Source organism: Desmodus rotundus, chromosome 5 (assembly GCF_022682495.2).
Source record: "Desmodus rotundus isolate HL8 chromosome 5, HLdesRot8A.1, whole genome shotgun sequence".
Taxonomy (NCBI): domain Eukaryota; kingdom Metazoa; phylum Chordata; class Mammalia; order Chiroptera; family Phyllostomidae; genus Desmodus; species Desmodus rotundus.
Genome location: NC_071391.1, coordinates 153,589,972 through 153,608,748, shown reverse-complemented (window position 1 = coordinate 153,608,748; position 18,777 = coordinate 153,589,972). Strand labels below are relative to the sequence as shown.

The following is an 18,777-nucleotide window of genomic DNA, read 5'->3' as shown; positions in this document are numbered from 1 at the left end:
GCCGCACTAGACATCTTCCTTTCGACCTTGTGGTATCCAGAGCTGTGAGAGAGTAAATTTGCAGTAAGCCGCCAGGTTTGGGGTATTTCTTACGGCAGCCCTAGGAAGGGAACTTGCACACTGGGCTTCACTCAACTCCTCTCCTGCAACAACCTCTCCCCTCCTCTACACTGGCCATCAGCTTCGGGCGTATTGCAGAACATTTTATTTCCAATCACGGAACATCGCCTGCAATCGTAACTTTGAGCACCCCACTCTTCTACCAACGTCTACCTTCCGAGCTGACTCCTAGTGCCCTTCCTTTAACAGTACTCCAGCCCCCGTGGGACCTCTACTCCCCTGAGGCTAGCACCTTCCATTACTCCCCTATCTCCCTCACGGCCTTATTTCTCTCTTTAAACAGCCGACAACCCATGGTCCATTGTTATATTCATTTCTTTGTATCTTATAGTCCTACCCGCAGTGTATTTGGGTTCCTATTTCCTCACACTCTCATCAGCACTTGTCATTGTCAACCTTTTTCTATTTTAGTCATCCTTGTGGGTGAGAAGTGGCATCACGTTGTGGTTTTGATTAGACATCTCCCTGATGACTAATGATGCTGAGCATCTTTTCACGCGCTTATTGGCCATTTGTACATCTTGCTTGGACAATATCTACTCAGGTCCTTTGCCCATTTTCCCCCACTTAATTTACTTTTAAAATAAGGTACTAAATACATGACATAAAATTTACCATCTTAACCATTTTTAAATATATTTTATTAATTATGCTATTACAGTTGTCCTATTTTTTCTCTCCTTAATCCCCCTGCAGCCTGTACCCACCCTCCCACCAGCATTCCCCCACCTTAGTTCATCCATGGATTGTACACATAAGTTCTTTGGCTTCTCCATTTCCTATACTATTCTTAACCTCCCCTTGTCTATATTGTACCTACCATTTATGCTACCTCTTCCCTGTACCTTTTCCCCCCTCTCCCTCCTCCTCTTCCCCGCTGATAACCCTCCACGTGATCTCCATTTCTGCAAATCTGTTCCTATTCTAGTTGTTTGCTTAGTTCATTTTTGTTTTGTTAGGTTCCGCTGCTGTTGTAAATAGTTGTGAATTTCTTGTCATTTTACTATGCACAGTTTTTTATCTTCTTTTTCTTAGATAAATCCCTTTAACATCTCATATAATAAGGGTTTGGAGATGATGAGCTCCTTTAACTTGACCTTATCTGGGAAGCACTTTATCTGCCCTTCCATTCTAAGTGATAGCTTTGCTGGATAGAATAATCTTGGATGTAGGTCCTTGCCTTTCATGACTTGGAATACTTCTTCCCAGCCCCTTCTTGCCTACAAGTTTCTTTAGAGAAATCAGCTGATAGTCTTATGGGAACTCCTCTGTAGGTAACACTCTCCTTTTCTCTTGCTGCTTTTAAGATTCTCTCCTTATCTTTCATCTTGGGTAATGTAATTATGATGTACCTTGGTGTGTTCTTCCTTGGTCCAACTTCTTTGGGACTGTCTGAGCTTCCTGGACTTCCTGGAAGTCTATTTCCTTTGCCAGATTGGGGAATTTCTCCCTCACAGTTTGTTCAAATAAGTTCTCCATTTCTTGCTCTTCCTCTTCTCCTTCTGGCACCCCTACGATTTGGATGTTGGAATGTTTAAAGTTGTCCTGGAGGTTCCTAAGCCTCTCCTCATTTTTTTGAATTCTTGTTTCTTCATTCTGTTCTGGTTGAATGTTTATTTCTTCCTTTTGCTCCAAACCATTGATTTGAGTCCCAGTTTCCTTCCCATCACCGTTGGTTCCCTGTACATTTTCCTTTATTTCACTTTGCATAGCCTTCACTTTTTCCTCTATTTTGCAACCATACTCAACCATTTCTGTGAGCATTCTGATCACCAGTGTTTTGAACTGTGCATCTGATAGGTTGGCTATCTTCTTCATTAGTTGTATTTTTTCTGGAGCTTTGGCTTGCTCTTTTATTTGGGCCATATTTTTTTTTGTCTCAGAGTACCTGTTACGATGTAAAGGGCAGAGCCTTAGGTGTTCACCAGGGCAGGGCAACCAGGTCACTGTGTTGTGGCACTGTATGTGGGGGAGGGGTCTGAGAGGGAACAATGCCACTTGTTCAGCTCTTGGCTGGCTTTCAGTCACTTCCTCTGCTATCCACAAGCAAGGTGGGCCCTTCTGGTGCTGATTCCTGGGTGGTTGGTTTTGTGTATGTTCTAGACGCTGTGGGTCTCTACAATGAACCCTCCTGTGAGGCTGGGAGTTTCTTCCGCCGCCTCAACCGCCACAGGTTTTTTCAGAGCTTTTGCGGCTTTATTCCCCCACGCTGGAGCCCTGGGTTGCACAGTCTGTCTCGCTCCCTACTTGCTCCTCCCAGTTTATTCACACACAAATGTGGGACCGACCACCCCACCAGCTGCCTCCTCGCCCACCCTAGCTGCCCATCTCTGCCCCTCTTACCGGTCTGGATGAATGTCTCTTCTTTAACTCCTTGGCTGTCAGACTTCCATAGTTTAATTTTCTTACAGTTCTGGTTATTTTTTGCTCTGAAATTTGTTGTTGTCCTCCTTTTGGTGGTGCCAGGAAGCAAAGTGTATCTACCTATGCCTCCATCTTGGCCAGAAGTCCTCATTTTTAAATGTACAATTTAGTAGTAAGTTTATTCACACTACTGTGAAACAGATCTCCTAAACTTTTTCATCTTATAAATCTGAAACTCTGTACCAACTAAACAATAATTCCCCATCTTTTGCCCCTCACCCCAGCTCCTGGCAACCACCATTCTACTTTCCTGCTGTCCATGTTTAAATTGGGTTCCTTGGTGTTTTTGTTGTCGCTGAGTTGTAAGAGTTCTATGTAGTTCTAGATACAAGTCCCTTTTCAGAGACATGATTTGCAAATAGTTTCTCCTTCTCAGTGGGTTGTCTTTCTACTTTCTTGATGATATCTTTTGAAGTACTGAAGTTGTTAATCTTGATGAAATTCAATTTATCTGTTTTTCATCTGTTACTTGTGCTTTTCATATCATGTCTAGGAAGGTTCTATGAACTTGGGTGCTACCCCAAGTTCACAAAGATATTTTGTTCTAAGGATTTTTCTGGCAAAAAGGTAAGTCAACAATCTTAATTGTTCCAGGTCTACAAAGACGCAATTTGCTCTGACTCCTTAAAGGACATGATTTAACATCACTAATGCCAAACAACTGCAGTAGACATATACAAATTGCTCGTTAACATTTATTTTTAAAAAAGGAAGAAATAATATTAACAGAGGCTGTTAAATAAATCCAAATACTCTGTCATTTATAGTAGATTTTGAAGAAAAAAAAAAGCAACTTTGTTTAGAGGTGAAGTCTGCCATCTGCTGGGAAGAAAGGTGGCAGCAGCTGAGTTATGTAACTACCTCTACTGAGGCCCTCTCCTAGCAACCTGTGTGTGTGTACTTCATATAAACACACACACACACGCACACACGCTTCCGGCCACAGCATAACCAGGCGGGAATCACTCAAAGTTCCCCTGGTACAGTGAAGACCACGGTAAGCAGAGATCTGAATGTAAGGCACTTTGGGCAGAGAGTAAGAATAGGCTTGTTTATTTCCAGCCTCTTTGCATATCAAGAAAGGGTATATTTTACCATACTTAATAGAAAGGAAGGAAGGGAAGTGGGATCACGGTGTCACCTTCTCTGTAGGACTCTCGAGGACATGATCTGCCCTCACTCACTTCCTCTCCCAATCAGACTGGCTGGGTTTGGAGAAGTAGTAAACATGCCTGGCTCAGCCTCTTCCCGTCCTGTTTCCTGGGACCTGCAAACTCCACAGAGCATACATTCCCCTGCTCCCAGGAGGGGCAGCGGCAAGGCTCTACTCCCCGCTGGAGAGGCCCATGCTGGGTGAGGGTTATATTCAGTTCAGGGGCTACGAGCAAGTCCAGTTTTCTCTCTCAATCAAAGCCACTTTCTCAAACAGACTGCCATCTTCCTAACTCGGCTGCAATCATGGGTGGGAAAAAGGGAAGTGGGATTAAATGGGTCTCCCAACATCCGAAAACTACCATTAGAAAAGGGTTAGAAATAGATATTCACTAGCAACATTGTCTACATTTGCTGTCCCCACCCCTCTCTCCTTTCCCTTTTGAACCCACTCTGAACAGGTTTTTGTCCCAACCACAGGGGCTGTTTCCGTCAACATGATCCTCACACCGTCAGGGTTGGGGCTCGGTCTTCCTACTCAGCATCAGCAGCATCCAGCACAAAGAGGATCACTTCCTCCTCAACAGAACACCCTCCTCATTTCCCACAGCACCACACTCTCCTGGTTTCCTCTCCACCTCGTGGGTGCTGGTTCCTCCTGTTCTCCCAGGCCTCTCAATGCTGGCTAACTCCAGAGGTCAGTTTTTTTCTTCTCTCCCCTGTATATCATTTGCTCACTCACTGGTATCATCCACTCTTGCGGCCTTAAACATCAACTACGTGACAATGCCTTCCAAATCAGTATTTCTGTCTCAGACATCGCCTTGAAGTCGAGGCTTCACGTACAGTGGCCTACTCAACAACGCCACATACGGACACCCAAATTCCACCTCTCCAAAACGGAACCCTTGATCCTAAACACACTCCATGTACAGACGTCCCCATGGCCGATGAAGATGTTTCCAACTTCTAGTTGTTTAGGACAAAAGTCTTAGTTTATCTTGACTCCTTTCCCCTCACAAGCCACATTCAACCCATTAGGCTGATTCATGAAATAAAGCCTAATTCAATCTTTTTTTTCCTATCTTATTTTAAAATAATTGCAATCATTTCTCCTAAATGGTCTCTTGGCTACTATCTTTTCCTTCCAGTTTACAATTAAAAAAAAAAGTCTTTCTTTGTTTCTTTCTTGATTAATTGATTTTAGAGAGAAAGAGAGAGAAACATTGATTTATCGTTCCACTTATTTATGCACTTACTGGTTGCTTCTTGTATGTGCCCTGACCAGGGACGGAACTCGCAACCTTGGTGTATGGGGACGATGCTCTAACCCACTGAGATACCCAGCCAGGGCCAGTTTACTCTTCACATGGCATCCAGAATGATCAATTTAAAATATAAATCAAATCACATGACTTTTCTACTTGAAACCCTATAAGACTCCTGTTTTCATTCAGAGTAAAAGCCGAAGTCCTTACACTGGCCAACAGGCCCTCATTACCTCTCTGACCCCCTCTCCTACGACGCTCCCCTGCTCACTCCACGTGGGCTTCTTTGCTGTTCCCTGAATTCAGAGGCACACTCCTACCCTTGGGCCCAACACCAAACATTTCTGCTCATCTCCAGACGTCTGCCGGCAGACATCTAAGACTGCTCAAACCTCACTTTCTCAACAAGGCCTATAGGACTCTCCCCCCGCTCCCCCTGCCTCCCCTTTCTGACTTATTGTTCAGTGTGAATTGGCAGAGGAACTCTGATCCGTCCACTCAGGTATCCAGCCTCCTTCTATCGAACGGCTTCCGCCTTGGCCAGTTGCTCTGGAGACATTTCCATTTGGCCAATGTATAGCGTGAGATGGAAGGGTTAAGATAGAGAAGATGGAGAAGGCTTTCAACTGCTTTCACACAGAAGTAATATAGATCATTTCCTAACAACTTTCACTGGTGAAATTAATCCCATGGCTCCATCTGACGGCAAGGAGGTCGGGCTAAACGCATATATGCTAGTTATATGTCCGGGAAGAAAAGGAAAACTTGGAATACAGGTGAGTACTCCTAATCATTAAATATCTTTTTGCTACCTATTCCTAAACATAAAACACACTCAAATCCTTCTACCCCTCAAAAGAAAACCTGAAGTCCCGCCTAGTCAGCCAGTGCATCTAACTCAAGTCCAAGAACTCTGGGTACAGCACAGTCTTCTTCATCGAGATCACATGTAGCTCTTTATGATGCAACCTATGAACTAAAAAACCAAACTATCGCACTCTCCCTCCGCAGTCCCACTATACAGTGGTGGGACAGGTGCAGGAGGCTCCTCCTCATCCAGCACTGTGTCCAACCAGGCACTGGCATGCCCTCCTAAGGGGCCATATACTCTTCACAACCCGCTTCCCGCCAGAGCAAGTTCTGGGTCTTTAGAAAGTGGTTTTTAAGCTCAAATAGCCAATGACTTGTTCACCCCAGGCTCATGGTTCTTGCTAATATAATTCCCCCCAAAACTCAATACACCTCTGATTTGTTTGCTTCCCATAAGTCCCATGCATCAGTAATGATGAAGTTCTTTCCTAGACGTAATTCTCAGGCCTGAGTTATGTCTTTGCCTCCATGACTCTTGCTTTCAACTTACGGCAGCCACCTGGAGGCCACATGAAGCAGCAGGTCAGTGGTTTCCACCTTTGGCTGCCAATACATAGAATTACTTGGGGGAACTTTTAAAAAACTGCCTGTGTCCAGGTTTCATGTACCCCGGACCATTAAATCAGAAACTGTGTAGGTGAAACCGAGGAGATTCTGATGAGCACCCAAGAACAAGAACTTGTACCCTTCATCTGACCTTTGCCACAGGACTGAGCCACTTCGGCTGACCTGAGGAAGTTTGCTAGGCCTTTGTCGCTCCAAGCCTTTCTCAATTCTTATCGCTTACTCTCTAGGGTCTAGAAAGAGTCTGGTTTTTCCTTTCACTGTCCCAAGGGTCAGAACTTTCTCTATTTCCTTTCGGTTTTTGCTTGAGAACTTGCAAATTCTTTCATAAGCTCACCTCTTCCTCCTAATACCTTGTCAATCACAGTTAACACACACAGTCACACTCTGATCCTTTCCAACATTTAACCTCGAGCTCGGTCGGCAGGAGGGCCTTCCAAGTTATCACAGATGACAAATTTGCCCAACTGCTCACCACCGCACAGCGTGGGTTTGTCTCTCCTAGTTCCAACGCCAGTGTCCTCGCAAGCGTGCCACCTGACGGCTGAGCCGATGGCACACATTTGAAGGTTTTGTTCTGAGAGCACTCCGCTCCCCGTACCAACTACTGTGAAAACACTAAAACCTCAGGAGCTGACCACAATGTCTGCCTCTCGCTCCCACCGAAGTCAAGCGGGTTGGCAAGATATTCTTCTCAACCCCGTATTCAAGGAACTAGTTTCCTTTCATTTTGTGGTTTCACCCTCATCTGGGATCTCATGCACTGTTCCCCACTAAGCTCACCGAGAGGACAGAAAAGGCACCCGGCTACTAGCTGTCTTGTCCTGGGAAGGCACGTTTCACTCTGCTCACACTCCACCGGTGAGAACCCCTCCCATGGTCCGGCCTAGATACCGGGGACTGAGAAATGGAGGTCGCTGCGGGCCCAGCAAGAACAGGAAAACAGCGAGGCTGGCGAGCGCTAGCAGTCTCTGTCACTCCCTCCAACACAGAAGCTGCACAAGGGCAGGAATCTTTGGCTGGTTTATTGCTCGATGCACTCCTCATGCCTGTTACAGTGTCTGGCACACAGCCGGCGCTCAAAAAATATCTTCTGAATGAATAATGAATGAAGAGGATGAATCATGGACATGATACCATATGGCATTTTTTATATAATAAAGGCAAATGAATGGATTGCTGACTAAAAGAATAATGAATTAGACTGCATAGTTACTTAGATAAAACATTAAGCAGAAGCTTTTGGAAAAATCAAAACAGACTTCTAAGCACCGACACTACACATAATAAATCCACAGTGAGAATTCACACACGAGCTGGTTAAACGCACACCAAATTCATGCACTGTGAACACAGAGAAACATTTATTCGACATATTGGTACAAACACGGAGGACAATCTTCAAAGAAACTACTTTTAAATGATCACACATCTTTTTGTTGGGTGGAAACTTCTTTTCTCACCATCGGCCTCAAAATTCACCCCGAGCTTTTTCTCACAGAGCGAAGGCGCTGCACACAGAGTCCTGACCTTGAAAACAAGTTGCGCACACACAGCTAAAAGACCTCCCCAGTCTGCATCTACCACGTAACATGCACACTCGTCAGAATTCAGAACTGACACCTTGGGATACCAGCTTCAAAATTACGCATGCTGATAATACTGGATTTTCTTTAAATCTGAAGTCATTCCAGCAAAAATGAATTAATAAAATAGAAAAAATAAAAGCGCTGAAATAAAAATAACAAACTGGGGTAAGGCTCACTTTACAAGGGTGCTGAGGCCCAAACAGAAGTAGGACCATTTGTGATTTCCTTACTTTTCCTGACACAGGTTATAGCTCAATGAAAAGTCAACAAAGCGCATCAAAAACCGCTTTGTAAATCACAAAGCAACACTTCAGCAGTCAGTTGTATTTAAATGAATGTAAAATTCCCATTTCCAAAAGGGTTATACATTAGTTAAGTGAGCAAGCTGAAAGTAAGGTGTACAAGAAGATCCTCATTCTCCTAGCACAAACATTGAGAATGAGAACTTTCATTAGCGACCTCTCAGGGAATCCACCGTTCCAAAGTAACGGAGCGAAGAGCCAGCTCAGCATAGAATTAGACACTGAACAGAGAACTGCGGGGTTAGCACTAACGAACCAAAGAACAGTGTGGGACACCTGTACTTTAGGAGGGAAACAAGTTATATCGAAAATCTATAAATTCTCTCTATTCAATGAAAAAGAGAACAAATGACCTGGTTTTAATTTTTCCTTCATTTAAAAAATTTAAAATAACTCCCCAAACAAAAAGATATTGGAATTTACAACACAACAAGGCCCAGATTAGGATGTTCAATTTAACAAAATTTTATCATTAACTGTAACTGGAAAGCTATACAATAGAGAAAAAAATCTCTAACACGTTGCCAGAGATGCAGGAAGTAAAGTGTACACTCGGGTGGAAGTTTTTGTTTTTTTTTTAAAAACTAATCCCTGGTATAAACTTGTTTTTTCTTGGTTGACCTTTAGGAAAGCTAACTAGAAGATAAATATTTTTTTTTACTTAATAAAGTCCAGTGAAATGGCCAGGCTCAACAACCTAAATTCTGAATTATGCTAATAACCCTATATATTTTTCCACCCTTTAGCAAACCAACCAACCAACAATCAAAATTAGAGAAAAAGATTCTAAAACAAAGCTACAGCAACATTTTGGCAATAAAAGTATGGCATTTTAAAAACTGGAAATAAATTGAAAGAAGGGAAGAAAAATGACTGATACTAAGCTTGTTACATGATCTATAAACACTACACAAACATCAGACATCAACCTGCACCTAAATATTGTTCTTTTTAAAAGACTACTTTTGAGAGACTAATGTGGCAATTGTAAAATATAGTATTTTCCCGAACTTAGAAAGGCAAAAATTTAACTTCTTTATCTCATGCAGCTTTCTTTACAACACTTAAACCCTATAAACAGCCCTGGCCAGGCAGTTCAGTTGGTTAGAACATCATCCCAATATGAAGGCTGCAGGTTCAATTCCCCGTCAGGGCACATACAAGAACCAACCAATAAATGCGTAAATAAGTGAAACCACAAATCCATTCACGTTCTCTTTCTCCCCTCTCCTCCCCCTTCCTTTCTCTCTAAAAATCAGTCAAAAAATTTAAATCTTATAAACATTAAGAAAATTTGTCTGAAAAAAAAACCTTTAAATTTACTGAACGATGATGGAGTAAACGTTTAGAGGATATCTTGTACAATTTTACAATAAGAAAAAAACTGGCTTTTTACTTGGGAAAGGGAGCATTGTAACATTCCATTTTACTGTATAAAAGGGACCACTGCAAGTGTAATAGTGTCTCCATCTCCTGGAACCTTAAAAATTCTGCTCTCTGCCCTGGCCGGTGTGCTCAGTGGACTGAGTGCTGGCCAGTGAACCAAAGCGTCGTCAGTTCGATTCCCAGTCAGGGCACATGCCTGGGTTGTGGGCCAGGTCCCCAGTTGGGGGGTGCATGAGAAGCAACCACACATTCATGTTTCTCTCCCTCTCTTTCTCCCTCCCTTCCCCTCTCTCTAATAATAATAAAATCTTTAAAAATATAAATAAATAAATAAAAATTCTGCTTTCAAAATCAAGCGATGAGGCACCACATCCTTGCAACCCCAGCCCTAAATGTCAGTATTACGAGCTCATTACACAACAAGCTCATTTGTTGGTGTCTGGCCAGAAGCAGGCCCGATGCTGACACCGATGAAACAGAAGACCAGGTGGGGACCCAGACAGAAACACAAAGCGGTTACCCAGGAGGAATGCTCCTTCATCTGGTGTTGGTTGCTGTGAGAACCACTGGCATGGCCACGCCAAAAGCAATTCTGGCAGAGCTGGTAGTTGTGGCACTGCTGGCATCGGTACCGGAAGCCCATCATACTCTCGCACCGGCAGTAGGAGCACTCCACAGGATGGAAGACTTGTAGGAGGCGGAGGAAACGGGGAGAGAGCGGGGCAGCGGAGAAGAAGTGGGATAAGAGGGAGAAAAAGTCATTTTCACTTGGAGAATAAAGTCAATACGGTGGAGACCAAATCTAATATAAAAAAGCAAGGATGAAAACAAACTTAGAACTGATGATTCCAAGTTGTCTCCTAGTTAGTTCATTTAACCAGCCATTTATCAGAATAAAAAAGAAAGACAGTAAGAAAAAAATTTTTTTCAAACACCTCAGAAAATAACCAGTTTCTTTTTTTTCCCCCCTTGATAGTTTATTTAAAAGCTACTGAACTGGGTTTCCGAAGTGACTTTGTCTGCTCACAGCTTAGTGCTGCTGCTTCACCCTGGGCTCTCACCATCCCTACTCTCCCCTGCTTGCAAAAGTAGAGACTGTTTCCACAACCTCTTTAACCTTCCTTGGCTCCCAGTGGCCACTGCCCACAGCCAGGGCTCAGAGGTGCCTGCCCCGGTCTCTCTGGCACAACCTCGCCAGCCCTGCTAACCAATGTTTCTAGCCCTTCTTCCTCCACCCCCCTGGGAAGCGCACAGGACTTGGGGGGTGGGGGGAGCAGAGCACCAAGACAGCAGGGAGAAAGGGTACTGCAGAGGCCTGCTGTCCCTGCAGGACTGCCTGAGTCACAAGCCTTGCGGATGCAGCTGGAATCGGCTTCCCCTCCTTGCCTCCTGCTGCCAATTTCTTTCTTTAAAATGAAACTCATGTTTCTCAAAATTTAGATGAGGATACAAATAAGGAAGAAAGAAAAGCCTTCGCTCCAAAATTTCTTTTCCAAACCTACTGCTTTTTTAAGATCTACTACATATCACGGTGAGTGGTACATGCATGAGTTTGTTTCCTTCACTAACACAAAATCCGTGAGCACCAGGACGAGGTACCGTGTATCACTGTTACTGCAAATGGTATTTTACACAGCACCCTACAATGAGGACCTGCAAATGTTTCCTGAATTAAATACGACCACACACCTGGGCTCAAAAGGTAACTGGTAAAAAGTAAGACAAGACATATTAAAATAGCAGTTTGGGCCAAGAGCTCTAAGTAGCAGCATAAAAATAAAGTACTCTAGACCAAGTAAGGGACAGTAATTTGGAGGAAGGGAAACTCCATGATCTGCGGCTCTTTTCTCCACCACACTGGGCTTCTTACCTTATGAAAAACTGTCAGATGGCAGTAAGGATTCATAAAGATTTTACTGTGCCCTGGCTGGTGTAGCTCAGTGGATTGAGGGCCGGCCTGAGAACCAAAGGGTGGCCGGTTCGAGTCCCAGTCAGGGCACATGCCTGAGTTGCAGGCCAGGAACCCAGTAAGGAGAGCTCAAAAGGCAACCACACACTGATATTTATCTCCCCCCATCTCTCTCCCTCCCTTCCCCTCTCTAAAAATAAATACATAAAATCTTAAAAAAAAAAAAGACTTAAAAAAAAGATTTTACTGGGATTCTCTTAGAGCCAGAAAGTCTAATTCACTGAGTGGGAAGTCTAGTTCACAGTTGTATATTACAGATTATTATTTATATCTTTAAATGTTGGTAGTCTAATTGTCCCCTGTAGCAATTCAATTCTGAATAGAAGAAATGAAAGTCAACAGGAAATAGGGATATATGAGGGGGGATCCCCCCAAAGTGGAATTATCTTCTGGATGGTGGGCACCATGTTATACAGACTTTCCCTGCTAGATGAGTGTTCTAGGAACCCATCTGTATCAGCGTACCAGCTGGTGTTGTTGTGAGAGGCTGTGTTCAGCTTCAGCGAATTTTTTTTTTGAAGACTTTCAACGCATTTGCCCATTTCATGATGGGTGATTTACAAGTGCACCTGCCCACACCGTGCTGAGTGTTCAGCAGTTTTTTATCAAAATCTGCATGAACCCCGTGCCTCACCCTTCCTATTCACTCGATCTTGCCCTGAGAGACTTTTTTTGTTTCCCTGGATGAAAAAAGTCCTCAAAGGGAAACATTTTGTCGATGTGGAAGAGGTGAAACAAAAAAGCTGCTGAAGCACTAAAAGGCATCTAAATCGACGTGTTCAAAAACTGTTTTGAGCAGCAGAAAGAACGTCTCTACAGGTGTAATGCATCAAATAGAGAGCACTTTGAAGGTGACTGAAGTTCAAACATCTAAGGATAAATACACAATTTTTCATAAATAAATTTCATTTTTGTGGGGCTCCCTCATAGTAGTCAAATCTTCATCTCAATGACTCTTTCTAGTACTTTACATACAAAGCAATCTTATCTCAATTTTAAGGATTTTTAGTCCTACTTCCAAAAATGTATATTAACTAGGAAATCAAGAGTCAAAAAAAAAAATTGAGCACTAGGTGAGGAAAACAATATAACAAGATAACCAAAGACAAAAAGAAAAGTAAAATACAAGTGAGAAATCCAAAGGCAATACTTCCTCTAAGAAATTCAAGTTTTTTTCATCAAAAAATTTCTAAGGAATCATAAAAATGCTGAGTTTGTGTTCCAAATTAAAACTATACAACTTAGCAGAGTTCTGCCAGAAAACATACTCCTAAATCAATCTAAATCAGTGCACGCAGCAGAAGGTGCCAATATATACAATCCCGTGTAGTAATTCGGGGTCAATATTAAATGACACGTATATCAACATTAAACTCTCAAATAGGTCCCGATCATTTTGGTTGAACATGCATGTCTACGTGATTTTTCCTGTCTTATAACCGGTCAGCTAGTGCTTACATTCGTCAGTAGGATGGGTGACCGGGGGGAAAACGCAGAGCCAGAGTGAGGAAAGAGTCAACAAGTATGCTGGTCAATGATAAATAAGATCAGGTTTTGGTAAAGTATTCTTTTTGGAAGAACACATCAAGTGGTAGTTAACTTCTGATGTACTACATACACTTGAGTTAGTAAACCAGTATAAAAAAATGCAACTTTTGCTTAAGCAAATAAATATTTGTCCTTAGAAATAGTAACTTCAATACAATTCAAGTGATGAATTTCCTAAGGGCCCAAACAACAAAAAACCCTAAAAACACCATAATTTAATTTCTTTCCCATCATAAATATTAAGATATATAGATAAATGTTAGTGTGCTAGGTGATGTTTTATTTTCTAGGTATTCTAATAAGTTCATGATATTTCTGTCTCTAAGAAAAATATCAATAACCATGTAAGAATGTAATCAATAAATAATACAAATTCATAATAAAATGTTCATATGAATAATAATAATACGTGAAGAAAAATGACTCTTTCTACTTAGTACAGCAGATACAAAATTATTTTATGAAAAGGAATTGGCTATAAAACTACGAAAACATTTAAGGCTTTAAAAGTAGCACCTCCAAAAGAACCAATAATACTGTAATAATCTAACAGTATAAATCTCTATCCAAAAATCCTATTAAAAATTTTAGTTGTTTCACTGTAGCCAAGAGACACTGAACCTTGAAGAAAGTAACCCCGGACCTAAGGCGCTCGTGCACCAAAGCCACAGTTTAAAAGAAAAAACCATATGTACGGATAAGAGGGGGGGGGGAATAAAAATGTGCAAAAGTGTGTTCCACTCTTCCGAAGGGGAAAAGAGGACTCTGCTTCCAGGGCCTTTCAGCTGTTACTGTTCTCGCGTGGAAGGAGGCGAGATGCTCAAGAGCCTTGAGAGACGGCAGGCCACGGAGAAAAACCACAGCCTTCCCTTTAATAAACAGCCTCAGCAAGGAGAAGAAGTGACAGCAACGGCAGAAAAGAAGCAATGGTACTAAGAGATAAGTGCCGTTGCAATTCCAAGTGAAACAAAGATTTAAGCCCAACTACTGGGAAGGCTACTGAGAGAAATCCCAGGGAAAACAGTAGAAGAAAACACTGACGATGTGCCAAGTTCTTTCTTAGCCGCTGTCCTTCAGACAATTCAAAAATAATTATAGTTTCAGTGGTTGATATCGAATATATCCATCTTTTTAGATCTATGATTTTTATAAATCAAAGGGAAAAAGAAGCCACGGCTAAATCAGGTGGGCTCCAGACCAAAACCACCACCTGGAACCTCAGGGGGAAAAAAAGCCTAGAGTTCGAGCCACAAAGTTTTATGACCTGCTATTACTGCTTCTTGGCACCCTAAGTAATAAGACCCCCACCACTTCTTTTTTTTGCGACATATTCTTCCCTTGAAAGCTAAAGTCACAAATGCAAATGATAAAGTGCCAGCAAATGTCAATTATATAATTTCAATCGTAAGAGCTAAGGACTCAACAAACGCCCTCAGTTCATCTACTTCCTACAGCGCAGGAACGAAGGCTGTGGGCTCTGCTTACCGTTCTCCACGTGGGCAAGCCTGTGCATGAGAGGCAGCCAGACAAGGCACTGGGGAGGAGGGTCGGCCATCATGGTGTCTAAGAACATATTTAGCATTATCTTCTTCTGTGAAGAAAAGAAAAAATATATATACTTCGTAGTTTTCAAGTACCTCTGAACTCCAAGATTAAGGTTACTTAGGACTCCCCCAACCAAATCATAATAAATTACACGTGGAATTTCACAGCAAAATAAAATATTTTGCATTACCACAGACACTGCCACACACCATACTATACGCTACTCCTATATTCAAATGCATCTCCACATACTTTACTTTATCTGAGTCTTAAAACACCTGCCTAAGGTAAATAGGTTAGGTATTACTATCTTTGTTTTACAGATGAGAAAAAAAAAAGAACCAAGTATTTAAAGGACTTGTAAAGGTCTTGCCTTTTGCACCACTTATTGGTGTAAACACCAGTTAACAACCTTCACATTTACAGGAGAGATAACTGGAGCTCAGAGCAGTGAGCTGTCTGATGGAGGACAGAAGCAGTTGTGAGAAGGACGCAACTAGAACCTAACTATCCAAATGCCCGTCACAGCCTCCCCCCCCATCACACCATGCCCCTGGCTGAACTGCATGTTTCTGTCCTATTGCTGTTTCTCTCTTTTAAACCCATGTACAGTAAGCTTCCACTGTATGGGAAACACTGATAAAATTACATCCCATGCAGACCTAGAAACTTAGAAAACAGTCCAGAATAAAAATAGTCACAGGATGTAGATAGAACACATTCTCAACAATATTTCGAATTAATTATTTTTCTTTTGATTTACTCTAACCCACAGAACACCTTTCTAGCTCCAAAAGGAAAGGAACCAGGAGGAAAAGGCAGTGCCATACAACTAGCTGATGGAGTTCTGTCACTGTAACCTGGACACCTAGGCCCCCACTTCAAACTTCATTCCAAAAGGAGAGCAAAGCAAAAGGGCCCACACAGAGAGTAAGAGACGCAGAGCCCAGTAAACAGGCCTCTTCCAAGGCCTGGCCCCACCACTGAAAGGCTGGGGCTGGGGGAGACACTGAGCCTTAAGGGTGGGTGAAGCCACAAGGCACCCCGAATGTCGCCTCCCCCTCTCCCAAGCTGTACATTCTCAGTCCTACCACTTTATTCAAAGTGAAAAACAGTATAAAAATTATAGGGCTTCCCCATAAAACTTTAAAATACCTCAGGAGAAAAGGGTAGAAAATACCAAATTGGTGAGAGCTGACAAATATTTGGCAGTCCATTACAAAGTAACTTTGACTTTCATCACTAACACATTTTGCACAACTTGGAAGCAAGGAGTGCAGGCAGTGTGGCGTTTGGCCAGGCGACATAAGCCTCGGGCAGTTTCCCCTGACCCACCACAATACCTTCCAATGCCACGGGACCACACAGACTGAAGTCCGGGTATCTTTTTGGCAACCTGTGAGAATCTTGACTCCATTATATGCAAATTGGAAGTCATTCTTATTGAAAATAGTCTTTAAAAGAAGAAACTGGTAGCCCTGGCTGGTGTGGCTCAGTGAATTAGGTGCCCGCCTGTGAACCAAAGGGGTAATCAGTTCAAATCCCAGTCAGGGCACATGCCTGGGTTGTGGGCCAGGTCCCCAGTAGGGGGAGCATGAGAGACAACCACACATTGATGTTTCTCTCCCACTCTTTCTCCCTCCTTTCCCCCCCTCTCTAAAATCAATAAGCATGTCCTCAGGTAAGGATTAAAAACAAATAGTTTTGGTTCAGCAGTCATGGAATTTAACTTTGTTTTTAATGTTCAAGACAAAAACGAGCAGTTAGATTCACTGTCTCAGAAGAGCCTCATAAACACACTCAGGATCAGTTTCCGAAAGCTGTCCTAAAGTCATACTGTCCTGTGAAGTCCCCTGAAAGTGTGAGAAATGAAACCAGAACTGTGCCCCAGTTTCTGTCTTCCATTAACATGTGATTTGGGGGGAGGAAATCAGTTAACATTCTGGTTTCAGCTTTCTCATTTCTCCAGGGCAGTGGTTCTCAAAAGCATGGTTAGGGGGTACCCCTGGGAGGTCCCTAAAACATTTTTAGAAAGTTCAGGAAACCAAAACTATTTTCATAACAATACTAAGACATGGTTGCTTGTTTCAACACTGTTCTCCTCTGAGTGTACAGTGGGGTCCAGAGGCAATCTGGTATATCCCCACTTGCCGCTAAACACCAGGAAAGTGCTCCTCCTCCCTCTAGCGACGTGACTGCGTGAAGCCAGACTTTCTTTCTATGCTTTAACCAAAACACAGCACGACAGACTGAATGGATAAGCAACTACGAGATACCAGCTGTCTTCAACTAAGCAAATCTGAGGTTCGCAAAAATGTAAAACAATGGCATTCTCATTAAATTTTTTGATTTTGGAATAGTTCTTTTTTTCATTAAAATATATTCCTTATCTTAACATGCAATAGGTTTATCATTGTTATTTTTAATGACTTAAAATGCTCTTTAATTTATCAATTTTAATTTATAATACGGAGATATTGATAGATATAACCCACACAAACGAAAGCTCTTTGGGGTCCTCAATACTTTCTATTGTAATGAAGTCCTGAGATCAAAAATTTGAGAACTTTATGGGATAGAATTCCAGCTTAAAAACCGTGACTTACTACATTACTATGTGAAAGACTGGCTCTTTTTTCTTCCTTTTTGTTTTATTTTATTTTTCCTCTTCAGTTGAACGCATTCTTTGCATATCTCCTTATTTTTTATAGCACAATAGTTATAACAAACACTATAATAAAGTTGCAAATAATGCAAATTTGCCCCCCACGATTCTCATTTTTGTGTCTCCCTCCCAATGTATAAATGTTTCTATGTAACCATGTGCACAAAGTAGTAAAAAACATATCATCTGTTTTTGCATTTAACATTTCACTAAACATTTTATTGTTTTGCTACAAGACCTTCATTTCTAACCACTTTAGCAGCTGCCCCACTCAGCTCAAACACCGCGATCTGCGTCTGAGTCCTCGCCGCCTCGACCTTGGAGCGCACTCCCGCCTCTGGTCTTAAACAGGGATGCTCCTGTCTGCCACCTCACTCCGTCACTCTTGTCCTCAGCATCGACACTTTATTACCCCGAACGCCACTCTCACTTCCTTCCCTCCGCCCTTGGCTACATCTTTCCTGTTTTAAAAAGGAAGTGGAACCATCTCTTAAAAATGAGACACGCAGAATTACATGAGAAAACAAGCAAAATAATTTAGCGTTAGATCATCACAGATGCAACTGCCAATCCCATCGTTTCCATTAAAAACTTACTCCCTTATGGGTGACAGGGAAATATTTCTTGTCCCCTGTCCCTTTACTTGGTAATCAGTTATACGTATGACATTTAGTTAACGTATTTTTTTAAACTTTTAGATTAAAATGGTTTTATACGAACTTTTGTGTAGCGTTTTAACACTATTTAACCTGACAAAGGCAGACACACTGGTGATAAAAAACCAGTTATAGGACTGGTGCTACGGCTCAGCCTCTCAGTTAGTATTAGACACGGCATTTGTCCATATCACAGGTTTATTTTGGACTTTGAACATTACAGTACTTGGTAATACACAATATAATGTTGCTGTGCTTTTTAGCAGAGGTATTTTTATTGATTATAGCTAAAAGAAAAACTGGAAAAACTTCCTTCTCCTCACTACAAAGATGGTTTCATCTGAGAAAATCATGGAATAACATCAAGGAAAACCAAGCTGGGAGAGCCTCCCTGAGCTTTGAGCTTTCCCTCAGCACTCGAGACAATGACCCTGTCTCGTGCCTATTTGCCTTAAAATCACCACCCAACCCAAAAAATACCTAGTGAGCACGCTCACTTTCCAGACACTGCTGTCACGGGGACAGAAAGCTGGAGGAGACTGAGGCGCGCCCCTCCAGGGCACAGGGAGCTAGTCGTAACATGTCATGGGCTGCAGAGGAGGAAGGATAATCCTGCACTGAAACCCTCAGAGCATCAAAGAAGGGGGGATATTTTAGGGGAATCTGACACATGAGGCCTTTGCTGGAGGAGAAGGGTCGGGATTATTGGCGTTTCAGTG

The 18,777-nt window shown here is 42.3% G+C and overlaps 1 protein-coding gene across 11 annotated transcripts in view; it reads right to left on the bottom strand.

Annotated features, from left to right (window-relative positions):
* The window catches only part of DTNB (dystrobrevin beta), a 168,363-nt gene that overhangs the window by 89,777 nt on the left and 59,809 nt on the right, over positions 1-18,777 (bottom strand). For all 11 annotated transcript variants that reach the window (XM_053925400.2, XM_053925396.2, XM_045189235.3 and 8 more), the window contains exons 7-8: positions 14,678-14,783; positions 10,196-10,362 (exon numbers count right to left, since the gene is read on the bottom strand). In XM_053925400.2, the coding sequence (XP_053781375.1) occupies positions 10,196-10,362; positions 14,678-14,783 (273 nt within the window). The remainder of the gene's footprint in view (positions 1-10,195; positions 10,363-14,677; positions 14,784-18,777) is intronic.